The sequence below is a fragment of the Talpa occidentalis genome, unplaced genomic scaffold (genome assembly GCF_014898055.3).
Source record: "Talpa occidentalis isolate TD23 unplaced genomic scaffold, MPIMG_talOcc4v2.1 talOcc4.3, whole genome shotgun sequence".
NCBI lineage: Eukaryota > Metazoa > Chordata > Mammalia > Eulipotyphla > Talpidae > Talpa > Talpa occidentalis.
Genome location: NW_023603184.1, coordinates 141,497,916 through 141,524,980, shown reverse-complemented (window position 1 = coordinate 141,524,980; position 27,065 = coordinate 141,497,916). Strand labels below are relative to the sequence as shown.

The 27,065-nt window shown below is 45.9% G+C and overlaps 2 protein-coding genes across 2 annotated transcripts in view; one reads left to right on the top strand and one right to left on the bottom strand.

The window, feature by feature from the left end:
• Positions 1-1,938: 1,938 nt before the first annotated feature.
• On the bottom strand, positions 1,939-9,180 carry MRPL44 (mitochondrial ribosomal protein L44). Its single transcript, XM_037524141.2, has 4 exons — positions 8,998-9,180; positions 6,990-7,458; positions 3,308-3,486; positions 1,939-2,459 (listed from the first exon to the last, which is right to left on the bottom strand). The coding sequence occupies exons 1-4, from the start codon at positions 9,174-9,176 to the stop codon at positions 2,276-2,278; spliced, it is 1,011 nt and encodes a 336-aa protein (XP_037380038.1). The 5' UTR covers positions 9,177-9,180; the 3' UTR covers positions 1,939-2,275.
• A 3,696-nt stretch (positions 9,181-12,876) lies between these two features.
• Positions 12,877-27,065, top strand: part of WDFY1 (WD repeat and FYVE domain containing 1) — a 48,338-nt gene continuing 34,149 nt past the window's right edge. Inside the window, exon 1 of the mRNA XM_037524140.2 lies at positions 12,877-13,089. Coding sequence (XP_037380037.1) covers positions 12,911-13,089 — 179 coding nt within the window. The 5' untranslated portion in view covers positions 12,877-12,910. The remainder of the gene's footprint in view (positions 13,090-27,065) is intronic.

The window sequence follows — 27,065 nt, the reverse complement described above, 5'->3', positions numbered from 1 at the left end:
AACTAGTAAATATGGCTGCTTTGGTTAACCACAGGAGAAGCAGGGTAGGGAAGATTGTTTTCCTCATTTAAGAGTGTCAAAAAACTATTCTGAAAGGAAACCTCAGGCCCTTTGTGCTCTCTGACAAATGTGGTAGTCTAGAGCCAGTGTTAGTGGCTTTCCAGATTTCTGATCCTATTCAGCTACATTGTTTTGAATAGTTTAAAATAGGAATACAACTAGTAGTAATTGGAAAATTATGCACTCCAGTTACTCATTCAGTTACCTATTAGGTACCAAGTAGTAGGGGCTACAGAGATAAATATTAGTTGTATATCCACATTTGCATGTTTAGCTATAAATACTACACTCCCTAATTTTAGAGGACACTAAGATTTCCTTGCCTCAGCAGTATATTTTCTCCATCCAATAAATAGGAGAAAGTAATAGTAATAAGGGGGCAATAAAAAGTCTTCAAAAGTTTTTTCTACAGCAGCCCTGCAGCTCTTTTTCTGGTAAATATAAAAGAGCTCAAACATCCCTTATCTTGGCATCGGAGGTGAATTGTTCATAATGAATTAATTCTGTCCTGAGGAGAGAGTGAGCTAGTTTCTGCAGATACATGCACAGAATACTGGAGCTGTCAGGACCTAGAAGCCGTGTTCCTTTGTAATCACATGCCCTAATCAGGATCTCGCCTGGATAACAGAATTTTCTGTCGTGCCCTTTGCATATGATTACAGCACCACCTTGTGGCCAAAGTCTATACACTGCTGACCACAAAAGCAACCCTTGTTTCTATTCATGACCACATAAAACACCTTGAGATAGTAGTTTTACTTACACATACAGTAAGAACATACGATGTATTTTAAAAAAATAAGAATTATGTCATTGGGTTTGTAAATATCAACTTACATTTTTGGCTAGGGAACCAGTTTTGATGTAATTATACTTTGGGATAAGGAACTGAAGAGGTGGGGAAAGATGTTAACATTTCAAGATAAATGACTTTAATGTCTTCCTCCGGAGCCAAGTTCAAGAATCAATGCTTCTCTATCCCACCACTTTTTTATGGTCATGAGGACTGTCTTCTCAACATGGATTAGATATTAGTCAAAACTCCAGTCCTCCAGTCACTGAACGCTCTTGGTCACAGTGCCCCTCCAGTCACTGAACGCTCTTGGTCACAGTGCCCCTCCAGTCACTGAATGCTCTTGGTCACAGTGCCCCTTTAACACCCTTATACTCAGGGCTTCGTCTTGCTCACACATTAAACTTATGCAGTTTTCATTCTCAGAAGGAAAAATAGCTCCCAGTAGTTAGTTCCAAGTCCCAGCTACTTCTTATGTAACTGGAAATGTTAATCATTTGGTCTCTACACTTCCACTCATTGTATTTTAGTGGGTACTTTTAAAATCTACAACTTAACAGTTTAGGCTCTAAGGGCAAAGACAGCTGCCCTTCAACATTGTCACTTAGGGTCTGCAAGCTGCCTCAGGAGGAGAAACTTGGGGTCACATTACAGTATTATTTATGGGTCAAATAGGAGCCAGCAACTGAAGTTTCTAAAGACCTTTTGAAGAAAATATTTGCCTAAAATAATATTCTCATAGGATCTGACCATTTGCTTATCTTGGATGAGAGTGGCTAGAGAGCATTTTTCCATCTTTTGCTACCCAGAAACCTCTGATCTTTTTTCTGCTACGGAGTCAGTGAGATGATAGCTAAGTCATGTCTATTTGTTGTGGATGATACGTGTAAGCAGCGTTCACCATGCGGTTAGGTCCGCTATCCCAGCATTCAATTATTAGTACACAGAATTTTAAATCTAGATAGAAGCTAGAGATCATGTAAATACCGGTCTCTTCTTAATCTAACCTTTCACTTCTAAACAATAAAGGTTTTAATGTCACTATTCTTCTAAAATATTAGAGCTAAGTTCACCAACTTGGATAAGTCCAATTAAAGATCAGTGTAACCGTTACAAGAGTAAGTTTTTTATTAGTATTATAGCAAAGTTCACACGCAGCATATATTCAAATAACGACCCCTCAAAGCTAGAGGGGATTAAGTACACCTAACTGTACAAGTTATATACAATATAACATCAAGGATTTTGCAAAAATTTTCTTCAGAAATGTCGAAAAACTTTGACCAAACAGGAATTAAAAAGAAAAAGGCAAACAAACTGTGGCCTGATGGGTAAGTGTTTAATTTTAGGAACCCAGTACAATTTCAGAAACGCCAGCTGTGAACGTCAGGGGCATTTCATTCCCTGTTCTGCTCACACATCTCAGGTGGCTGCAGCTTGAGCTGTGATGGTCTCCTTTGCTCTCAGATTCTCTTTGGGTTTGGAATAGTCCCAGGGCCGCCTGTTCTCAGCAAAGCCATACAGTTTCCGAAGTGCCACTCGAGCAGCTTCTTCTTCTGCGACCAGGACAGTTTCCCCAGGTGCTTCTGCAATCAACTTTTTATCACTAGGAAGGAAATCAAGAGTGGTCTGAGAGTGTGCAGTGATTCATCACAGAACACAGCGCCCAACTCAAGCAGACCCCAAAACAACTACTGAGTCCACGGACATGAATATCTTAAAGATTCTTGGCAAGCTGTCAAAATTACTCCCAGAAATACTGTGCCATTTTTGTCTTCTACCAGCAGTGTGTGAACTGCTGGTAAAGAATGTGTTTATGGTTTGTTAATGTGGTAGGCAGAGTGCCCTGCGCCTTAATTAAAACTATAATGGAAATGTTTTACAACACAATCCATTTTCTCCTTTATGATGCCTTCCATTGCTTGTATACCTATTAAGTCCTACATCATAAGAAAATTAGAAAAATATTTACCTAATTTTTAATCTAGTAATCTTAGTTTATAGTTAACATTTTAATACACCTGAAATCAATTTGGAGCAGGTCAAGTTTTTAATTAACAAAACTAAAAAGCTTCCAATGTGGGTTGATGAATACATTTTGATGGGTACTAAGCACTCTAGTCTAGGCTCAATAGAAGCCATTACAAGTGTGAATCAGGGTTAACCTGTAACACATAGTTGGAACTTTTATTTTTATACAGAAAATCTTATTCACACGCAGTTCATAACATTCTACAGTGAGCAGATGGCCAACATTACTATTAGCAAACCAGAACTCACTCACCTTCCCCTAACAATGAGCACCAGGAAAGGAAGCAGTACACAGATAATCAGTGGGGATAAGATTTTTTTTTAATTTTTTAATGCAATTAGCTGTCTATTAAGGAATTGTGAAAAGTCAGTTTTTAAGGCTTCTAACAAATGGTAGGAAGGTAAAATAAAAACGTTACTAACCAGTATAGGCCAACAAAATACAAAGGCAAAGCTGTGGTGCTTCCAGACTGCCGAGTAAGTCTAGATTCAGGAGCTGAAATCTTCCTTTTCTTCAATTCTTCCACCAGAAGTCCCATGGGATTTATTATCTGCCACATTTCAAAGAGCTCTTTTCCAGTCATTTGAGTAATTAAGAAGTCCTGCATATGAAATCACAATTCAGGCATTTAAAGTGATATAAAGAAAATAAGGACCATAATTCAAAGTATACTTTTAATACAAATTAAAAAATGGGAAAAGAAAAATGTAGTATTTTCATTCCCTATAGTTTTTTTATATAAATTTTATTACAAAAATCATAGTTGAATGTGAAATTCTATTTGAAAATTTAGGACATTCCTAGCAGTAAGAAGACCAATGTTTTAAAAATTAATGAATAAACAGTATTAACTTTTGGTGGGTGGAAACCCCTATAAAAAAGCACTTGAAGTCTCTACATAATAGTACTTCATTGTATAAGTTCATGATTTTAAAAAGCTGTTTAAAAATAATTTCACACTAACTACCCTTTAAAATTATTTGACTTGATACTTTCAATTTTTAAGACTAAGAAAACAGACACAAATTACGAACTTTCAAAGTAGAAATGTATTTTGTCAGTAAAAAAGTATGTATGTTATATAGAAAACACAGGAACATTAATTTTTACAATATACTGCAATTAAGTCTAGTTAACAAACCCCTGGAGGATGTAACAGGTTGGGAAAATGGGGCAGGAGGAGAGAAACTAAAAGATCCCTCAGTTCAACAGTTGAGTTCATGACACTTCCACCAGCAACAGAGTCTATTTCAGCTCATAGTAACTCATTGTAGGATGAGGAAAAACAATGGTAATGCATAAGACATTATTAGCAGGAAAACAGAAAAATCTTTCTGAGGCAATTACCTATGCTTCCTTGTTTTTCCTATTGGCTCCTGGCCTTATTAGTTTATTACTAGAACTTTCGATAGGGGGTGGGCTTATTATTCCAATCTCATCTCCCCAGAACTGGAAAGCAGTGTGAGGAACTGATGTTTCACATCTGATTGTGAGACCCTCCCACTAAAACTGGCTGTCTCCACATAAGCCTTTAAAAACCAATAAACACATATTGGTAAAGAAGGCTAAGAATAGTGCTGCTTAAATCCCTCAAATAGATGCAGAGGTATCAGCTGGAGAGTGAGTTAAAGCAGATTCCCACTCCCAGAGGTTCCAATTTAGTATCTGAGGCAATGCTGAGACTCTGCAGCCCAACAAGCTCCTGCGGAAACCTTCAGAGCACAGGTTCTGAGGGTCGTGAGCACCCTGGCTTTTAAGGGGCCAGACTCACCTCCTGGGGCTTCCCCATCTATACAAGGGTCTGGCCACACAAATGAGTTATAATTCCCTAAGCTCAGGCTCGCCCTCAAGGCTTCTTCCTGGAATGTCTTTTCCAGAATAAAGCCTCACTTAAAACTCACCCTAAACCTTCTGGAGCTGGCTGTTGCCTGAGTTTACTCTGCACCTTTATCGTCTCCGGGAGAGGACTCCCCCATTCCACTCCATCTGCCTCGTGAGCTGTGAGGCAATCCCCTGCAGGTAAGGACCCTTCCCTCTTCAGCTCTTGTGCCAAAGCTCGGTGGACAATAAAATTTAGGCAAAGAATGAAGAGGACAGGGCCTCCCCGGTGGCGCAGTGGTTGAGCGCTGGGTTGCGAAGCTGCCCACTGCCTCTGCAGTGCCGGTTCGATCCCCGGCTGCTCCCCGGCCACCGGAGGAGGGTCCCACATGGCGCGCAGACCTCTCCTGCCGCCCGCTGCTCCCCTCAGCAGTGTACTTCGGTCCTTCTGCCTGCTCTGCCCCCCGCTCTGGCTCTGGTGAATTCTCTCACCCTCCCGCGCTTCTGACTGTACCCAGTGCTTGTATAAATAAATAAAAATAAATCTTTAAAAAAAAAAAAAAAATTCCTTAAAAAAAAAAAAAAGAATGAAGAGGACAACTGGAGAGGTAGTAATGGGAGACATCAAAGCTCTTGACTCAGATGACAGACAAAAATTGTTTAAGTAGTTCTAAGACTCCGTCTGGGCAAGAGAAGCAGTCAGTGGCAGCCAGCACACATGCCTGGCTTAAAAGCAGAGGCTGGCAGAAGCTACCTGTAGTAGGGACATCCGCAACTGCCATTCAAGAGACAAAAATCCAGGAGACCTGATGTGGAATGAACAGACAGGACCTCATTTTTTAAAGAAACCCTATCCAGGAACTCAGAAGCTGAAAAGAGAGGAAGCAGCTTATATTCAGGCCAAAAGCACAGTCTGAACGTTCAGCAAGCCACAGAATGCCCACTCGAGTCTGTTCTAAATGCTGACCAAGCTCAAAGAACCAAAGCAGCTTAAAGACATAAAATCAAGTAAAAAACGCTCTGTTCTCTCCTCTTTCCCTGAGGCCTCACTTCAGTTAACACAGCTGCTTTCCAGAGGCAGACAGGAGCCCACTAATTACAGGCTCTAGCTGGGGAAGGAAGAAAACTGGAGTATGTGAATGAGCCTGAGTGTTGGCTAACAACATCTCCATCAAAATTATCAGTCGTATCAAAACTAAATGAACAGATTCCAACAGCAAGGGATTCTGGTTTAAAGGGCTGGAGATTCAAATGTCTGAATCAAGTCTGGTTTTTTGACTTAAAGATAATTGTGTGGAGTCTCCATTATCTAAGACTTATCAAAGGTTCTTGTTTTCTAATTGCAGGTATGAAAATTCTCCCAGTTAATAAGTTCTGAAAGGACGGTGGAAGTCACACCAATCATGTAAGTATTTTAATTGGCTAAGCTTCCAACTAACAAGGAATTAGGTGTACATCACGGGGACTCAGAAATCCAAGATTTTGTCATGTGGAGAGAAAAACAGGGGCACTTAGGCATGAAGCTCCCTCCTACACTGGCCTGTCAAATAGTGTCCTCTGGCCTCATGCTTCCTTTAAACATGGAGTGAGTACCTCCCATGCAGGTACTGTTTAGGCCCTGGGGAGGTTAAGCCAAACCATGGCTTGCAGTGCTTCTGAGCCACAACCTACAATCCAATATTCACTTCTGATGTTGTCCTCAGTAAGACACAACTGAAATAATTAAAACACTGCCATAAAAAAGTTTTAGGATTTACTCAGTTTTGGTATAAGAAAAATTCATATAACCTTCCAAGGTCACTGTAAATGAAGATCATCAGGCTTTTACGCCATTGGCCTCTGTGGCTATCACCTGCGGCCTTGATCTTGCTAATGTAGAGGGCATGTGGGGGCTGGGCACGAATAACTGACTACGGACACCTGAGTATAGGTGTGTGCGCACGTGCAAGTGAGCACACCTGAGCCTAGAGGTCAGGCATATAAGGGTAGCATTACTCAGCGAGGAGCAGCTACTAGAAGGCCAGACCACAACAGAGGCAGCCCAGAAGAAAGAGCGTCTAGAGATTCGCAAGGGGCTCTGCTGGCTTCTTTCCCCCGATTATCATTAAAAACTGTGAAATGATGCCAAGGGCTCCAAAATTCTTCAAATTGCTAGAACTGATGGTGAACCTACCAGGCCTAGGATGGCTGCAAAACAGTCATCTAATAAAGGAATGAATTATAAACAAAATTTTCCTTCCACCCACTGCACGCCTGGCCCGGCAGGTGCGCTTCACTGTTACCTACCCGGAGGAAAAGCGCAGCCCTCTCAGCTCCACTGCTCTGCAGCAGGGCCCCCACCACCGCCAAGAAGGTCTGCTGCAACACCGGTGGCGGGACTGGAAATTCCGCACTCAGCGTTAACTGCTCCACGGCCAGATTTCTAGCCACATGACACACGACTTCCTCACCCATGAGAAAGTCAACTAGGCTTTGAACGCCTTCGGTGGGTAAGTCTGGGAATGCGTCCTTGAAAAACTGTGTGAGGCAAGTTTGTGAAAAAGCTGTCCCTTGTTCAGATAGTTCACGATTATCTTTCAGATTCAGAAGAACAGTTTCTTTCTCTAGTCCAAGCTTTTGCCGCTTGGCCTCCTCACTTTTAATATAGCAGCTATTAACAAATGCCCTTTTGAGAAGATCTAAGGAAAATGTTTCCTGCAACCGATGTCCAAATGCTTGTATTTCGGCGTGGTAATCCCAGTTGGGCTTCTCTGAACTGAAAAGGTCAAACAGAAGACAGTAAGAGGAGGTAAAGAGAAAAAGATGTTACCATGTTGTAAGATCTGTTCATTGCCCCACAACTTTATTAGTAACGTAAAGGAAATGAATTTTATTTTAATGCCAGGTTTTAATTTGCTAGTGATATTTTGCCACATACGTAGCTCACTTTATTTTTGCTTTGAATTAATGGCCACATTGGAGTTGTTCTTCAACCTCAGAGGACTGTTATTATTCCTCACTTTCAGGTACCTTATTTTTTACGTATGCTTTCTATTTACGAATGAAATACAAATTACACTCTCGGAGATCCAGGCATAAATAATAAGTACACTACTATGTTTCTTTTCTATTTTATTAAGTTCTATAAATAGCCACTTAAGTCAGCAACTAAATAATCTGGTACCAATATTCTAAGTAGGTTAAAAGTTTATAAACCTTCCCAAGAATAGACTAAAAGGTTTTTTAAAAAAAAAAAAAATTAAAAATCTTTTACATTAAAAAGGGCAGCAAGGTATAAAGATCTGGGTTGAAAGCCACAGGACCTAGATATAATCCATAAAGTTTGTTTCAACTATAAAGCCTAAGATGACTAATCTCATAATCATCAAAGAAATGTGAATTAATGTTATTTTTTTCCCTTACTGGGAGAACATAATATTTTGTGTTGCAAGAGTAAAGGAATATGAACACATTCCTACTGGTAGGTGTAAACCAGGAACGGCTTTTATTTGGAGGGGACTATCAGAACAGCTATCAAAATGCATAGCGAATTCCCAAAAGTGTAGTAACTTTATTGTTCACTGTGCCACCGGCTGAACAGTAACACGAATGGACCTCAGATGCCCCTGAGCGGAATCCAAAGAGCGCGCGAAGCTTCTGTCTGTACTGTCACGGCTGCCTGTCCAAGACATATAAAAAGACCTTTGCCAAGGACAGCACCTTGCAGTTGGGAACTATAAAAAATCCACGTCTCCTGCTACCACATCTTCTCCAGCCGTGCCAAGATTAACCAGGGCGAACACTTAACCGTCGTCCCGTGTGACTCGGGGGAGCAGCCGTGTGCTGGTGGAGACCGACACGGTTTTCCCTGCACTAAACCGCAAAGGATTCTCAGGCATCACCAAACGGGCGCTACCCAGTCACCCCCGCCCCCATTCGGTCGGTCACCCCCACCCCCATTCGGTCACCCCGCGCCCCCACCCGGTCACCCCGCGCCCCATTCGGTCACCCCGCGCCCCCACCCGGTCACCCCGCGCCCCCATTCGGTCACCCCGAGCCCCCACCCAGTCACCCCGCGCCCCCACCCGGTCACCCCGCGCCCCCACCCGGTCACCCCGCGCCCCCACCCGGTCACCCCGCGCCCCCACCAGGTCACCCCCAGCCGCCCCATCTCAACACCTGTCAGCGGAGAGGCCTCAAGGGCGTCCCGAGCAGGCGGCAGCGCGCCCCCCGGACCCCGCGCCCCGCGGGCAGGCCCCACGGCCACAGCCGCTCCCGCCGCCCTCCCGCCCCCGACCCTCCCGGCCGCTCCTACCGGCGCACCGGCGGCGGCGGGTTCCGGAGCAGGCGCCACCGCTCCAGCTCCTTCTGAAAGCGGAGGGCGGCGCGCAGCCCCTTCTTCACTCCCCGCGCCGGCGGGGCGGCTCGGGGGGCGGCCGGAGCCAGGAGGCAGCGAGGCCCACGCGACAGCAGCCGCAGCAGCCCGGACGCCATGGCAGCGGGCCCCGGGCGGAGAGCGGAAGGAAGGTGGTCGGCAGGGATTCGCGGTTACACCGGGAGGCCGCATTAGGAGGCGGACGGGCGCAGGGGGGCGGGCCATAAGGAAGGGGCGGAGTCAACACGCGGGGGGCGGGGCGGCTGCCCCTGAGTTTCGCCGGGCATGCGCAATCTATCCTTGCCCAATTATTTTTGGGTGAGCAGGGTTTGAGAGGACTTTTGGACCCAGAAGTTCCTGCAAGGAGTTTCTTTACCCTCTCCATCGCTTCCCTGTCCCTTACTTTATTTTCGGAGCCAAGCAAAAAAACCTGTTTCAGGGCCTCCCTGGTGGCGCAAGGGGTTAAGACGCCAGCTATGGAGCTAGCTGTAGCGACTGCAGCACCAGTTCGATCCCTGGCCAGGGAGCTACCCACATGGCGCAGCAGACCTCTCCTGTCTCGCCCACTGCTCCCCTCAGCAGTGTATTTCAGTTAGTCTGCCTGTTCTGTTCCCCACTCTGTCTCTGGTGAATCCTCTCACCCTCCTGTACCTCTGGCCTGTATCCCAGTTCCTGTATGCATAAATAAATAAATCTTTTTTAAAAAACCGTTTCACATTCAGTTTAAAGAAAACAAATTCTCAAAAAAAGGAAACCCTTCTATCAATATCTATTTAGTTTTAAATTCCAGATCATCAATCTTGGCCACTTTTTATGAGCAAATATTTACCCAGCACATAACCCAAAGCCTTCCTTTTGGGAGCGCTAGACTAAGAATTGTCTTAAAGAATTTTTTTTTTTAGAAGCCAACCGATTTTTTTATAGGATCTGGAAAAAATACACCAAAACGGAAACAGTGGAATTAAGTCCTTTTAAAAATCTTCCTCTTTTTAGCAATATCGTCATATTGTATTGCTTGCCTACCAAGTTGTTAATAAAAATTTCTTTATTAATACACAAAGGTTTGTCCAATTTCCCAATTTTGAATTATCTGCTGAACACACAGATGCCCAGAGGGGCACCTCTCCCTATGATCTGTGTATTTGCAAAGGACGTCAGCATCCCCTGAAGTCACTCACATTGGATCCCCATGTCTTCAGTTGTTCCTATTTCCAAACATTCCCTTTTGTCCAGTTGCCAATTTTTCACTTTGTTTCCACAGCAGCTACCCAATGGCTTTCCTTACCTCCTCTCAGGCAATGATAAACAGCCTGGAAACTGGCCTTGCACTATCCTGCCTTCCCTAGTCATGGCTCCATTCATCTCCCTGGAACACAGACCCAAGCATGTTACTACTTAGCTCAAGAACCTCCAATGTCAGGATCTAACAAAGTTTCTTCCCTTGACCAAACTTTAGTTTGCTCTAAGTACTTTTCTCAATTAGGCTTAACCAGTAGGCTTTCATTTCTGTCCTTGTCAGACCTGCTTGACCCAGTTTCAGCAAGAATCCTGTTAGGACAGGTTAGACTCCTTCACCCCCAATATCTGAGCAAAGCTGTCTCTCTCCACTACCCACCAGGTGGTATCCATCACCCTGGCCTTCCTTCAGCAAAAACTCTGACAAGAGGTTTAGCCAGAGTCCCCTTCCTCCTGATGTTTCCCCTTAGTAATTTTCCACCCACAGATCCCTGCCCTGCTCCTTGGCTGTAAATCCCTACTCTCTTTGCTGTATTAGGAATTGAGCCAGTTCTGCACTGAGGTCTCTTTTCTTCTCTTGCAACAGTTCCTGAATATAATCTGTTTTTAACTACTCCCAGTTTTGGTTTTTCTCTGACAGATTGTACAACTCAGTTTAAGTCTCTGAGATTAACCTTTCAAGGGGGAGACTCTGAATGATTCATCCCATTCTATAAAAAGACTCCCTTTGGGAACCGAGAGAGGAAATAGGGGGGTTGACACCTGCACAAAATAGATGTCTGGTTGAAGCAAATTTGGTAAGAAAGGTGAGAGAGGATAGGGATTGGCTTTTGTATGTAAATTCGCTGGATGAGAAGTACAGATCTTCCTTGACTCCCGATAAACCCATCATGAATTGAAAATATCATCAGCCAAAAATGTATTACTACATCTAACCTACCAAATATCATAGTTTAGCTTAATCTACCTCAGGTGTGCTCAGAACACATATGTTAGCCTATGTTTGGGCGAAATCACCTATCAGAAAGCTTCTCTTATAACACAGTGTTAACTAACCTATGTTATTTACTGACTACTATACTGAAAGTGAAAAATAGTCTATAGAGCATTGGTTATTCATACCCTTGTGAAAAACAGTGGCTCAATGACACTGCCCAGAATGAGGAGAATCACACCACATATTGCTAGGCCAGGGAAAAAAAAAATTGGGGCTTGTGTTAGGTGATTGTGAGCAGGATTTAAGGAGGGTGTTCCCTCTGGACTGCCTTTGGATGTCTTAATCAATCTTGTCTAGATACAGAAAGACCAGACAAAGGCTACAAGTTGTAATGCTGAATAAACAGGAGTCACTGTCATTAGGCAGAATAGGGAAGTTTGGTTATTTTTGTGGTTTGGACAGCGTTCATGTTTTGGCTATAGTCAGATGTGATGATGCTGATATTTACCTGCCACAGGAAGGAGCTGTGAGCTCCCAGCCAGGGCTCAGCAACGTGGAATCCCAGTGGATGTTGTCAGGCGTGCAACTTTAAGGCAAGGGTTGTTTTTCTGTTTCTCATAGGTATATGATCTTACGCAAGTGATTTAACTTCTCCTCCGTTCATTTTCCCTGTATCTCAAATGAGAACACAAGCGTACTTATTTCTCCATCTCTTAAGATTGTCATGGGTATGAAATGAGATCATCTATGTAAAGAAATTAGGATAGTTCCTGGTATTAGACACTACTCAACGAGTGTCACCTGCTGTATCTCAAAGATCCTAAACTGTACTCCATTTTTTCACACCTTTGACCTCTCTGATTTTGGGGGGATCTTCCAAGCAATGGCTTCTTAGAATGAATTCAATTAGAATCATTCTCTTCCAATTGTAAACAGTGCTGCTATAAACATAGGGGTGCAGGTGCCCTTTGGAATTAATGTTTCTGTGTCCTTCGGGTAAATACCTAGGAGTGGAATTGCTGGATCATATGGAAGCTCTATGTTTAGTAGGTCCAGAAATCTCCACACAGCTCTCCACAGTGGTTGGACCAGTTTGCACTCCCACCAACAGTGCAGGAGAGTTCCTTTTTCTCCACACCCTCGCCAACATTTGTTGTTGCTAGTTTTTTTAATACGTGCCATTCTCACTGGTGTAAGATGGTATCTCATGGTAGTTTTGATTTGCATTTCCCTGATTACAAGTGATGTTGAACATTTTTTCATATGCCTGTTGGCCACTTGCATGAAAATGCATACATTGTGCAAAAATGAAACATGATGTAAGCATTATATAAAATAAACTACATTAAGCAGAAAATAAAATAAAATAAATAAATTAAAAAAATAGCATTATTCTCTTCCAAGGCTTTGGTTTGGGGAGACAATTCCTCATCCCCTCCAGGGGCTCGATCCTTTCTGGACGGATGGTTTTATTTTCCAACCTTTGCAATTTCCCCACATCTCGCATCGCCCCTTCCCTGCCACCCCCTCCCTTCCGGGGCCCTGGCGCGCCGCGTCACTTTCCTGCGCGCCTTTCCAGTCAATACGGCGCGGGCGGCGGCGCTCGGGGGATTACGGCGGCGCGACGCCCACGCGGCGCCGGCCGGAGCAGCGGCGCGTCCCCGCCCGCGCCGTCAGCTGATGGGCCGCCGGCCGGGAGGTCGCCGCCGCCGCCGCGCGAACATGGCGGCCGAGATCCACTCCAGGCCGCAGAGCAGCCGGCCGGTGCTGCTGAGCAAGATCGAGGGCCACCAGGACACCGTCGCGGCCGCGCTGCTCATCCCGCAGGAGGACGGCGTGATCACGGCCAGCGAGGACAGGTGGGCGGCCGGGCCCGCCGCGGGGGGCGGGCGGCGGCGGGGGGCGCGATCCGCCTTGTCTGCCGGGGGGGGGGTGCGGGGGGGGGGGCCCCGGTGGCCCCGGCTCCCGCCCGCCGCGCCCTCCGCCCCCGGGGCCGCAGTTCCCACCCGCGGGCTTTCCCGTCCGCCCCGCCGCGCCCGCCGGCCCGGGCCCCCCCCCCGGGTGGGTGCCTCCCCGCACACTTGGGTCCCGAACCCTGTCCACGGCGTCGGGGTTCTGGCTCCTGCCGCGCCGCTCCTGTTCTGGGAACCCCCACCGCGCCCCTCCGGCCCCAATCCTCGCCCCACTGCTCCCCTCCTTCCCGGGACCCCGGTCCTGCCCCTCCGCTCCCCTCGACGCCTGCGGGCGACCCCACCCGCCTCTCCTTGGGGGCTTGCTTCGGAGGCGTCCCGACCTCAGGGGAGTTTCTTGGCCTCCCAGGTCAGTTTCCAGCCGCCTCTTACGGGAGCCGGGAGGCCGGGCGGCTGGTCCCCGCGGCCCCGGGGCAGGGATTCCCTTCCTCACGCAGGTCTGGGGTTTTCCCTCTCCCTCTGCCGCACCCCGGGTTTACACCTACCTCCCTGGCACTACACCAGCTCCCTGCAGCACTTGTTTCCCCACAGCTGCGGGTACCACCTGAACTTTATTTACTAAACAGTTTTTTTCCCTCCAAAGCAACTCGTCAAAAAACGAAACAACCTGGATGCCTTATTGTAAAGGAAATGGACATCCAGTGTCACTTGGCATGAAGAATTAAACTAATAGCTGAAACACTTAGCCAGTGCCCCAGAGCCCTCCTGATCGCGCTGTCCTCTTGAAGCGTCCACTCCTTCGGAAACACTAATGTGATCCCATGTAGTCATTTTTCCCAAGAGGAAAGGAAACTGAGACCCATAGAGAATCACAGAAATGCGGATGAGCCCCAGAAGTGCAAGCCAGGACTCCCTACTCCCCCCTCCACCCCCATCTTTCCTGGGCTGTGTGACTGGACTAGAGAGATAGTATTTGTTTAAAACTTTGGCATCTTTAAAATCCTTAGAGTTTAAAAGGTTAGCGACTTGACTGTGGGAATTTGCAGGAAGTGACTGATGTTTATTGAATGAAACTGTGTTTCCTGGATACAATGACTAGTCTTAAACGGCGATATTAAAGTCAAAAGACTTTCTGGAAAATCGGAGGTTCTTCTGTTTCCTTAAAGCTGAAGCATAGCCTGGTGTTTTGTACTCATGGCTTTTGAAGTCAGTAACTCCCAGCGACGAAAGGAGGGGGGAGACCTGCAGCCCCCAGTTCCTATTTGACTTTTGGATCTTGCTGTTGAGTGAGTTTGTGTGAGCAAGCAGTGGCCTCTTCTGGCTAGTTTATATATCACTGACCTCCAAGCAAAGAGGGGCATAATCTGTAGGGCCTGGGTGGGTGTGAGCAGGAGAGGGTGGGGGAGCGAAGGGAACGCGGACCACAAGGAGAAAATGGGGATCCAAAAAAAGGCAAAGGACAGAATAATGTCATTTATGGGCTCTGAACATGGTTGCAGACATTTCATAAAAGTCACTTATCTTTGGTCTATAAAATAGTTTATTTACGACTCTTGCATGTCGGGTAAATTGCTGAATATTTGAGAGTGCCGCTGGGAGCTGCGCTGATCAGTGCTTTTTGGAAAGTGATTACGTAGCTGCACTGGGATGTTAATGTTCTGGGGGAGCCCGACCTCAGCTCATTTTTTCACCTGGGCACAGCTGTTTCTGCAGGGCCTGGCTGACCACTGCACTGGGGAGGGTTGTTGGTGCCTTGGGTTTCTTACTTGTGCATTGAGCTTATGATACTTGCTTGAAGGTGGCACAGTCTTTGCAGGTGTCAGTCACCCTTATGAGATTTAGTGAAAACATGTAGTTCTGGGGTTTTTCTGGCTAGTGGTGCCATTGGTTTGTTTTTACATTGTCATAATTATGTGTCATACTCTTCTGTCATCTCCATTCATTCATTCATATACTTCGAATACTATATCAAGTGCCAGGCCCTGGGATTTAACAGAGATCAAAGTCACACCTGCCATCATGTAACTTCTGATTCATTGGTTTTTATGGCCCTTGAGATATTGAAGAAATAGAGCACTATCTGCCCATATTCATCAAACAAGCGTTTATTGGACACTTCCTGTGTGCCAGACCCTGGAAGGCCAGGGGGTTAGAAAGGCAGCTAAGATGGGGTTCCTAGAAGGGTGGACAGTTGAAGCAAGAATCGGAGTGCTCAGCTTCCAGGGTGCTGGCAGGCACAAAGGAAGTAGTGTCTTGGGGTGAGGGCCAGGGTCCATGGACGACCCCCTCGAGGAGATGGCATTGGCTAGAGGAGAGGTCTGTGAAGGAAGGAGGGCTGTGCTTCCCTGTTCCAGGCAGAGGGAATAAAGACTCACTGTTATTTTTTGGTGACCAGATCCCAAAGTGTGCGGGTAATCATGGCAGGAAAGAGGACTGAGAGCTGCAAGGCGGGTGTCCAGCTTGTGTGCCTCTTGCAGAAATTGGGACTTATTTCATAGGCACTGAGAAGTCATCAGAGTTCAGAGCAACTAACAAGATCAGAATTTGCATTTAGAAATGACACTCGTTCCCATTCACAAGCCCCTCCTGTCTGTCAGCACAGTACTGGACCTACAGACACGCCTGCATCCAGACCTCACATCTCCAAGGCAGGCATAGTCACCTGCCTTTATCAGTACTTCCAAAATTGTGTGCATTTTTATAATCAGAAGTGTTTTCTTTGCCCAGTTGGGCTTGACAATGCATTTGGTGTGAGAACTGAACAGAAGAGGGCTAGTTGTGGTCTTTTTTTAATACCGTGCAGCGTGTATTTGCTTACTGCAGAAATAGCAGGCCTTCAATGCAGGGGTGTCCAGGCCCCCTGGGAGTGCTTTGGGTGGGAAGGGCTGTGCAACATCTGATTACAGTGGCCACTGGACAGTTTAGAAAACTGAGGCACGGAAGACATTGCTCAGAGCCAGTGCATGATAGGAGTGAGTTTTGAAACCCTGGTCTGACTCAGAGGCCCGGTTTTTCTACCTGTTTGGAGAAAGTGAGTCCAGGCCAGCTCTCTGGCTGCAAATGGAAGATGCTGGAAGTCCTCTTTTTACTATGATTCCGTTATCCTTCCTTCTTTCCACTAGTTAAAAAGAAAGGCTTGTGCTTTAGTGCTCAGAATGGTGACTTTAACATTGTAAGCAGGCTCCAGCTGAATTCATTTTCTAAAAGCTAAAAGCAGTGGGAACTAGCCGAGAACATTTTGAGAGGGAAAGTGCAAGACATGAGGGTACTACTGAATTTTGTGTTCATTTTTCTGAGTGGTTCTCAATCAGGGGTGATTTTGTCCCTTGCGCTCCCCCTCCTTAGGGGACATATGGCAAAATATAGAGACATTTTGGTTGTCAAGACATGGGAGCCGGGGGAAGGTGCTGCTGGCAGGCACCTGGTGGGTAGAGGCCAGGGACACTGCTGACATTTCATAATATTCAGGACAGTCCCTCAGAGAAAGGACTCTCCGGCCGCAAATGTCTACATGCCGAGGTTGAGAAACCACTGGTTTAGACTTAATGTACTTGTTTATCTGGTCTTTCTAGATAGTACTTTTCAAACTTGAGCAAGCATCAGAATCACATGGAGGTTATATTAATACACAGATGACTGGGCCCCACCCCAGAGATTCTGATTTAGTAGGTCTGGGTGGGGCCTGAGAGTTTGCATTTCTGCCAAGTTCCCGGTAATGTTGGTGCTGCTGCTGCTGGTCCAGGAACACTTTGAGAACCACCACTCACTGTGCTTGGCTGCGGTTTTCACTTCGTTCTTGTTTTCTGTCCGTTTCTGGGATGTTTGCCAGGCGTCATTCACAGGTCCCCACCTACTCCCAATAAAGCCAAACTGTATATATGGCAGAGCTATACATACAAATAATTCCCCCAAGGAGTATTCAGCCAGTGTGGACTGTTAGCCTAATTTCTTCGTACCTGGAATCGTGGGGGTTACTGTGCTGCGAAGGGTTAACAGAAGGCATTCATTTATACAGTTCTGTATACGCAGTTATATATACAGTGGTATAGGTACACATAGTCAGATGTATGCACACACGTGTCTGTATGTAATATACATGGTTGTATATGAATACATATTTACATGTAACTACACAGCTGAGTACAGTTATTTTCTAAATCCTCACTAGCTGTGAGAGGTTCTTGGAAACTGGGACTTTAAGCCAAGCTACTTATATGGAAAACGGGTCCTCAAGTGAGGAATGAATGATGTGGTTTCCTTGGCCGGGATTGTTTTTCCTCCTCAACATTATAACTGGACGATGTGAAGGAAGCAGTATTATTCCAGAACCTGCTGATTTCCTTTCAGCAACAAATCCCCTCAGTTCTTTCATGTCATCTTCATTCTCCTGCTAAGCCTAAATGAGTACTTTGAACTGTATAGTTTTCAGTTGCGTGGACTTTGGAACTAGAATATTTGAGCATGTAAAGAAGAAAGAATGATAAGCTTGCAAAGTTGAAAAAAAAATTCTTAAGAACAGTTGTATTTAAATAAAAAAAAAAAAAGAACGAACAGTTGTATTGATTTACCACAGTTTGCAGTTCTGTATAAATTCCAGAATACGGCTTCATACCTCAAGGTGTGGATCTGCCTTCCTGCACCCAAGCCAAAGTTCCAGCACCCTCCAAGATATGGTTGGGCCCTCTGCCGTGGGCCTCCCCCCCCCCCCATTAACTTCTATAATTTTCAGAGTCTAGGAGTTATTTTTGTTGTGTTTAAAAATATATATATTCTTAAAGTAATAAAGTAGGATTTTCAGTCAAGAAACTGTAAAAATAAAGTAATAGCCTCAGTGGGAAGTTTAAGTATTTGAACTCCACAGGTGTTTTCCTCTTAGGGAAAACAAATATTTTAGCTTGGAGCTGAGCCTTGGGGAGGGAGCAGGAACAGATTCCTGAGACAAGTTTGCTTTTTGGATTTCTTTGCTGTGACTACACCAAAAATTTAGACAGTTGGTTGAAGGATAGAATTTTTAAAAGGCAAAAACTTTATTATAAAGCCTTGTAAATAAGTTAAGGCTGTGGGTCTACTTCTTCATTTTTGAAAAATGGAGTTTGGAGGTGAACATGTTATCCTATTTACTTCAGGGACCTGGAAACCGAGGTTGATTTTTATAAGAAACTCAGTTTGTTCTGGCATAAGTTAAAAAAGACAGATCTCACCTGTTTTAAAAATATTTTAGGCCTTAGGCAGTTAGCCTGGTAAACAATACAGATAACAGAAAAGCAGCTTTTAAAATATTTTTGGTAGGAGCCTCCCTGGTGGCACAGGGGTTAAGTGTCAGCACTATGAAGCTATCTGCAGCCACTGCAGCATGAGTTCGATCCCTGGCCAGGGAGCTACCCACATGGCACAGCAGACCTCTCTTGTCTCCCCGCTGCTCCCCTCAGCAGTGTACTTCAGTGGATCCGCCTGTTCTGCTCTCTACTTTGTCTGGTGAATCCTCTCACCACCACCACCCCCCACCCCACCCCTCTGGCCTACACCCCAGCTCTTGTATGCATAAATAAATCTTTAAAAATACATATTTTTGGTATTTTTTTGGTTAGATCAGCTACTTACTTTGATATGTTTGTTTAGGACATTTGTAAGCATACTGAGATGGTTGGGGGCATTGTATATTTACCAGTTGTACCCTGGAAACAGCCTAAAAGTTGATTTTTCAAGTGGTGTGCCGAGGGGGAGGAGCAAGAGGAGGACACGAGGAGGGGAATCCGGCAAATAGAAAACCCAGGCTTTTAACTGTGCCATTTTTGTTGTCATGAAGGGCCTAAAAGTAGCCTCTTCAGTGTGTTAAAGGGCAGTGAGAAGGCTGGAGGCCTGGGTGGGAGTGCCTGTGGCCTCACCCAGGTCCTCATTCTGGCATCTTCCTTTTCACGAGAGAGCATGGGGAACGGCAGGTTCTGGGTCGGGAACGCCTGAGCTGGCATCCCGGCCTTGTCACCGCGGGCAGGTTACTTGTTCTTTCTGTGTCGGCGCTCTTCATCTGCAAAGCGGAGAGCAGTGCCTCACAGGGCCTTGTGAGAATTAGGTGGACAGCTCGTGGAATGGAGCTTGAATCAGAGAAGGTCCCACATAGGCCTTGGCCGTTATTATTTTTGTTCCCATTTATTGTTTAGTTTAATCTCATCAAAACTAACGACGTCTCTGCTTACTCTGTGTGTGCGTGAACACAGTTTTCCCCTCCAAAGGACACTGTTCCACGCTCTCTCACGAGCTAAAGTTGTCTGTCTTCAAGTCAGGATTTTTCTTCCTTTCCTGCTAGGCGCAAGTTTTGCTTTATAAAATCCACCCTCCCCCCCTGCTGTGTTGGGGCTCCCAGCTGATTCTCTTGGGAGACTGACATCATGGTCATCCTCATGGCCATGACTTATTACAGTGAAAGGACACAAAGCCTTGGAAGGGACGGGTATGGGTCAGTCCAGGGGGAGCTGGGTACCAGTTTCCAGGAGCCCTTCCCAGGGAGGCTTCACTCCCTGGCACTAAGTTGGGCAGCCCAAAGGGTCCTTAGAGACTGTACCCAAAGCCTTTCTGGGGGGCTGGTCACGTTGGCACTTCTGCTGATGTGACTCAATCGACCAACATATCTGTGAGGACTGAGGAAGGAAGGGACAGAACTGAAAAGCAGGTCATTCCTGCCGCCTCAGACTGCGTCTTTGGGGTTGGTTTAGCCTTGTCTTTGAAGACGTGGCTGTGGGTAGAGCATGAACCTTTTTTTGCAAGGTGCAAAGCAGTATGACCGCTCTCCAGTGGTGGAGGTGGTTATGCCTTCTTGGTGGCACAGAGATCACAAGACACCACCTGATGTGCTTAGCAAAAAGGCAACAGCAGAAATGGTTCCTTGTGAGAAAAAAAAAAAAAGGAACGTCTGCAGGTAGAAAGCAGCCCCAGGGCTCAGGAGAGCGCCCATGCCAGGCCTTCCTCCCCATGCATCGCCCATGCCAGGCCATCCTCCCCATGGACCCTCTCCATGCAGGAGTCCCTCCCTAGCAGAAGGAGATGGAAATTTTCACTTTCCTCAACTAACCTATTCTCTATAAAGAGAGGCCGATTTCTCTGCCTTTCGGTTTAGGTTATCAATTCAATACAAATCTCGTGTTTTCCGCTTTGTGATCAAAGCACTTCTTTCTGCAGCAGGAATGGAGAGGCAGAGTGCAGGAACTGCTGTTTATTTGATAAAAGCAGATGGTGCTGATGGCCAGGGCTTTTCCTCCCCTTCTAGGCTCAGGTCTGACTCTTACCAGAACCATTCAGGCCACCAGAATCACAATTTTGTCTAGAGCCCCGGGAAGTGCTGTCATGCTGGCAGAAATATAATCTGCGTAGGTAACAAAAGTGTTTGGAGATTTACCAAGATAAGAAGTAGCAGCTCTCAGAGTGGCTGGCAAATCGCATGTCCTCAAACGTACTCTTTGCTCAGAGTTTGCAGGAGTCAGACCTTGGGCTGACTTCTCTGGGTGAGTAATGCCTGTCTATCAATTTATAATTTAAAGATTATTAAATTGTTTTAATTTAGGTGTTAGGGGCTTATTAGGGTATTTTTAGAGAAAATATTAAAAAGATCTTGTTTTAGAAATGGTGATGTGTCAGGCAAGAGGAACATGGCCTTGTGATTTTATAGAAACTCGTGCCTGCTATTTGGATGTGCTTATCAAAGTGTGGGTATGATTTTCAAGGTCATCAAACTGGAAAATAATATGTACTGAACCCAAATGTGTGTTCTCCTGGAGCTATGTCTTTAAAACTGCTGGTAATCACTGTTTCCACACTGGCCCTTGGTTGGAGAGGCAGTGCTTTGCAGAAGAAAAATGTAGTATCAAACCTACCTTTGTTCCTACTGTATTTTAACTTAAGTAGATGAGACTTTACAGACTGGGTGATTCCCTGAAGCTTGTATTTAATTGGCTTTTAATCAGCTCTTTGAGGGAGTCTGACACAGGGGTTGGGAGAGATAAAAGCAGCCTCTCTACCTGTTTCATCATCAGGCAGGTCTTTGAGGAGATCAAACACTAGTCCCCCTGGAGTAAACACTGGAGTAAATACCCCATTTTAAATTTGAACTCTGGATTTTGGTCTGCTTTTCATCTATGTATGGCAGGCACTAAGGTAAAAGCACATACAGAGTTATTATTGTTGGTAGACAGGATGAAAATTATTGAACAATATTTAAGAGTAATAACTTCTGGCACTTCTTGAGTCTCCTGGGATTCAAACTTAGCATCTGTGCAAAGGATGGAGCGTGTATGTCACCAAAAAGTTAAAAGTGGAGTTAGTGTTTACTGAGCACTTGGAAATCCTCAGCACTCAAGTGCTGTTTTTGTTTTTAGTTTTAAAGCCTGATCCCTAAGTATTCTGTAAGGTGTACTGTTTGTGGAGCAGAGAACATTGTGTTGGGTAACATATGCTGTGTAACAAACCTCTCTGGATTCAGGGGCTCCAAGCAGCAGGCGTCGTCATTGCTTATGAGCCACAGTTACCTGGACAGTTGTTCTGGTCACAGTCGGCCCCACCTTGGCTCTGTGGTCAACTCAGAGTGTGTGTCAGGCTGGCTGATCCCACTCAGCTTGTCTCTTTCACATGTTTGGGGGCTGGAGAAGGAGGGCTGGGGGCACAGTTGGGTTGCTTCCGCTTATCTCATCCTTTGGGCTGGCCTCTTGTTGGCCCTGCTGTGGCCGGCTCCTGGAGGAGGGCTCCTGGAGGAAGACTTTTTCACAGCTGGCACCCCATGGCTGTGGCCACATCCCATTAGCCAAAGCCAGTCATAAGCCGTCCGTAGTTAGGGCTCAGAGAAGTAGACTCCTTTCTGAGGGCAGAGCAGCAAAGGCACATTGCCCAGGGCCTGGATGCTGGGAGGCTAAAAAGCTGGGCCATTTTTGCAGTTATTTACCCCAAGCATTTCGGGACTATCTTGCATCTGGTAGCTGGACTCAGTTGCATCTGGACCTCCAGGTAGTGGGATGTTTCTCTAGAATCCCTCTTCTCATTCAGCACAAAGGTCAGAATCTCTGAGTAGAAAGTGGGATCTTTGAAGTTAAGCTTTTCCACACTCTGGGTTTACTTGGAAACAATAAAAATGAATCAGGGCGTCATGTTCCCTGTTCTTTAGGGGTTACCACTTGAGTTTCCAAAAAAAACTTTTTTAAAGAAATACTTTTACTCGTGACTTACCCTATGAAGCTGCTTTGCTTTGAATTGCTTACTTTCGTAATATTTGGAAATGTGACTTTTCATCATTTTCTGACGAGAGAGGTAGAATTGGACAAAACCACTAATTAGGACCAGAAAATCAGCTCCAGTGATGACGCTGGTTGGTTTGATTTGGGGGCACTCTCTCCCTCTCCTTGCTTCTACCACCCAAAGGGTGAAGTGGAGGGAGGGCTTGGCTTTTGTCTTTGCCATGAGCCCGTGGTATCACATTCTCAACAGACCACTAACTTTTTGTGTATGAGCTGAATGCAAGTCAAAGCCACAGTCCCAGCCGAGAATGTTCTCGGAGCGAAGCAGGGAGACATGCAGGGTTGGAGGGTGCTGTGTGGCGGGACTTGGCAGGCCCGCAAGCCCTTGCCTGTGTCACAGCTTCCCTGTGACTCTGCCTTCAGTTTTGAGGCCCAGTTCTGCCCTCGTCCCCTGCCCCCAGCCCCGTCCACCCCTCCTGTCCTGTCTGTGTCCAGGCCTTTTGGGTGCTGGGCTTGCTCACTGCTTCGCACTCACCCCCTGGATGCAGGATCCCATCTTAGACTCCGGAGGGCAAGACCAATGCCTGAGTCACCTGGAGCTCCTAGGGAGAATGTGGGAATCTGGGGCGGGCCCATTCTACTGAACCTAGAGGCTCGCCCTGTTCAGGGTTACCTCTGGTTCTAGGGCTGCGTCTGCTGGAGAGCTCAGATCCAGCTCCTCCACCCCTGCCACTCTCAGTGGTGATGATTTGGTGGACACACTCTTAGAGAGTGGACAGTTTTTACATTTAGAATTTGGCCTAGCTGTACTTGCCAGACAAAATTAGCCCTCAGTGCTTGCATGCTCAAAAGGAGGTGTCAATGTTTGGCTTGCAGTGTTTGGCTTGACTAGCACCCCTGCTGTCGTCCGGTGCTCCTGTCCTGGCTCTGCCCGTCCCCATGCCAGCCATCGCCTGCTCCAGGATTGTGCCCTTCTCCCTAACCTGCTCCTAACCCCTCCTCTCACCTCCCCGGCCTGACCGTGGGTACTTGAAGGATTTAATTAGACCATCTTACATTATGCTTTTTAAACAAATTAGCATTTCATAAGCATTTTCTCATGGTTCCGTGGTCTTCTTAACTATATGTAATGACTACATATAAGCTGTTTAATTAATTTGTCACTGACCTACTTCATTATATAGGTTCCCCCCCACCCCAGTCTTAGGAGCTTTCAGTGATCTTACAAGCTTTACCGTGTAGTGCTTTTCTTTCTGTTCATCTCTTCAGAATCAGTTGCCAAGCCTGGAATTACTAAATCAACTTATTGTTGTTGTCATTATTATATCCATTATTCTTATTATTAGGTGGGAAATGTGCTTCTGACTATATGGAATAAAATTCCTACCCAAGAGTTAGTTTTGATTCACAGCGTTGACCAAAAATTACGAGGATCCTCCAAGTGACGTTCTGTTCCTGCCCTGGGTTTTCCTTTGCTTATCTCTGCACAACAATGTGTTTTAAAAACATCAAAATTTGAAATATTTAAAGTAAAGAATATAATACAGGGCCTCCCTGATGGCACAGGGGGTTGAGCGCAACGCTGTGAAGCTGTCCGCAGTCTCTGCAGCGCGGGTTTGATTCCCGGCCAGCCAGGGAGATCCCCACATGGCGCGGCAGACTTCTCCTGTCTTGCCCGCTGCTCCCCTCAGCAGTGTTTTCTGTCCATCTGCCTGATCTGTTCCCCGCTCTGTCTTTGGTGAATCCTCTCACCCTCCTGCATCTCTAGCCTGTAGCCCAGTTCTTGTTAAAAAAAAAAAAAATTTTGTTTAAAAAAAGAATATAATACAACTTTGGCCTTTCATTTGTCTAGAAAGTGGGCCATCCCCTATGCAGAACAATAATGGACAAATTAGGGGGTGTCTGTGCTGAGAGTAGTGTGGTTACGTTTCTTCATCCTCACGGGCTTTCGGGGAGATGCCTTTCCTCACCCATGGAAGGCTCTGCAACCTTTTATGAGTCTCTGGGCCCCTAACCAGGCAGGCAAAGGTGATTGGTGTGGAGCTCCCCACAAGTAACAGAGACATGGGGGAGCTTGAAAAACAATGTAGGCTTTGAAAGAAATGACACATTTCCTCACTAAGTACCTTTTGGAAAAATATCAGACTATTGTTTTTAAAATAACTTAAAAATAGAGGTTGGCAAAGAATGAACATGTTTCTAAAGGTTCCCTTCTCAGGAGAGAGCTTTTTTCAGATTGACATGGTCTTGGAATCCATGTTAAAGAAAATCCATCCGTTAAAAAAATGGGTAGGAAAAAGCAGCGAGAAAAAACACAAGATGAGTTTAAGTGAGTGGGTGTAAAATTGTCAAAATAGTAAAGGAAAAGTTAAGCTGTTTCATTTGATGTCAGTGGAGAGAGTAGCATAGACATTCATCTAGGCAGGAAATATTGTGATTTTTTGTAAAAATAATACCATCTGATCTTGACACTTTAGTGATGATATGCTTTAGTAATATCATTGTCTAAATTTTAAAATAGTTTGCGCCTGTAAAATGTGACTAAGCTGTCTTACTGTGTTGCTTTCAACCTAGTAAATAGTAAATTTGACCTCCAGTTTACTGATGAGTACATTTTATTTTCATCTGTGGAATTTGTTGATTTTTTAAATAAGTAGCCCGACATGGCTGTTTTTACAACCGTTTGTTGAACCAATGAGATGTATTCTGAATACAATACAAGACAAATTTCTATATTACTTAGTAGAAATTATGCAACTGTATCTAATACCTACGTTCTTGGGAGTGCTGGAGAGTTACGAGTTAAATCTGTCATTGGCTTGGTTTAGTCTTAGAAGTGGGATTTTAGCATTGTCAAAGGAAAGGAAAGCATGCCTGGGGAAGAGAACGGAAATTCCATATGGAAGATGTGACAGCAGAGGCAGGGCCCTCAAGGCCAAGTGCTTAATTTGGAAACTGACTCCCAAGCAAGATGGTTTTTATTTCAAAACCAAAGTCTTGAAGGTCCGTCTGCCTGGCCCGGCTGTCAGTTCGGAGCGGCGGGTCAGATGGTGACACTGGTGTTGGTAATGCCAGACTATTGCATTTCAGACATGGAGGTCTAGGTGGGTTGTGTTTCAACCTGGAGCGAGTTTAAATAGCATTCTGAAGCCATGTGAAACTCAAGTTTGACTTTCCCGAGTTAGATGATTGGGTGGAAGGGTCGGCCTTTACATTTCCCGCCTGGCAGGCTTGCCAGCTGTCTGAATATTGCTCTCCTTTTGGGAGGTCAAAGGTGTGCGCTGCTCATGCATCGTGACCCACAACTTTTGGGGTCTATTTGGAGGGTTCTGGAGTGTGATGACCTCAGCCTGATAGCTAGGTGGCCCCAGATTTGACCTCCTTTGTTCACGAAGGCCCGACAGCTCGATGGGCTTGATGAGGGGGTCATGCCACCCAGCGCCGAGGCCTGCGTGGCTGTGACTTTGGAAATGAAGCAGATCCTTGAGCAGACCAATCACCTAGTGAGGAGCAGCCTTCACTCATTAACAGCTCCCCTGGCTCCTTCCCTAGGTCGGGCATAAGCAATAAAGTGTATCCATAAGCACGTAGTGTCCTGTTGGTAGTTCAGACCTACGGATCCTCATGTAAGTTTCTGTTGGTTATCTTAGAGGACGGAGTTGTGTGAAATGGTGCCCATCTGCCATATGCCTCAGAAGCTGCTGCCTGGAGAGCGACATCCTTAGGGTGGGGACGGAGGCGGGTGTGGGGCGTGGCCTGAGCTGGGCGTGTTTGGGGCACTTGAGGGTGGCAGACAGCTTGCCAGGATGCAGGGTGTGGGGTGAAACCCCCAATTTGAGCACGGGGCCAGTGGGATGTAGGGCTCCTTGGGAGATGTGGCTGGTGGTCAGCATTTACAAATGGACCAGAGAGCGAGCCTGCCAGGTCACCCAAGAGGAGGCCGTGTGGGTGGGGTGCGCCAGACCACGGCGGGTGAGCAGAGAGCAGACCAGGACTAGCTCAGCGTTAGGAAGTACTGCTTGCTTTTTAAAGGCAAACTAGCAAAACCTGCAACACTGTAATCACCCCCAAAGGAACAAAAACAGCGCTGAAAAAGGAGTCACCAAAAACCTAGTCTGTGTTCGTATTTCCAGCTGTGTTAGAGTCACGTGCATACATCTAGCAGGAAGACTGCGCGTGTGCTTGATGGTCTCCTAAGCCCCTTCAGTCAGACTCCTCCTCCCTCTCCGGGTTTTCCCTTCACAGATTATTAGCAGAGAAACTGGGTCATTTTGTCTCTGGACTGTCCCACAACTCTGACTTTGTCGAGTGCACCCTGGCAGAGCTCTTTTTCCTGTTCCTTCTGCCCTCTGCGTTTTCAGTAAGGTGACAGTTGAATGCAGGCATTTGACGATATCATGCTGTTATATTTGAAATAAGATTGGTTTTGTACTGCACTCATCAGCTTTGTATAGGGCTTTAACTTAACCTTGTGAACATCTTCCACGCCAGTTAAGTATTTTCCATAATTTCATTTAAGTGGTTCCAGATTAGAAAGATCTGCATCATGACCCTTTTAGCCTCTGAGGTTCATGAAAGAAAAAACCCATGGGCCGTGACTGGTTCCGAGCCACACGCAGCCAGGGCGGCCAGCGTGCCTTGCAGAGTGCTGGCTGCTGCTTGAAGATGTCTAATCACAGAGTATGAAAATGACAGGTCTGCCCATGCTTG

Excerpts from the sequence above, each read along its gene's own strand:
- MRPL44 (XM_037524141.2), bottom strand. The coding sequence starts at position 9,176 with ATGGCGTCCGGGCTGCTGCGGCTGCTGTCGCGTGGGCCTCGCTGCCTC. Across the intron at positions 3,487-6,989 it reads GGGCTGCGCTTTTCCTCCGG|GACTTCTTAATTACTCAAAT; the intron begins GTAGGTAACAGT and ends TTTCATATGCAG. Across the intron at positions 2,460-3,307 it reads TATTTTGTTGGCCTATACTG|TGATAAAAAGTTGATTGCAG; the intron begins GTTAGTAACGTT and ends TTTCCTTCCTAG.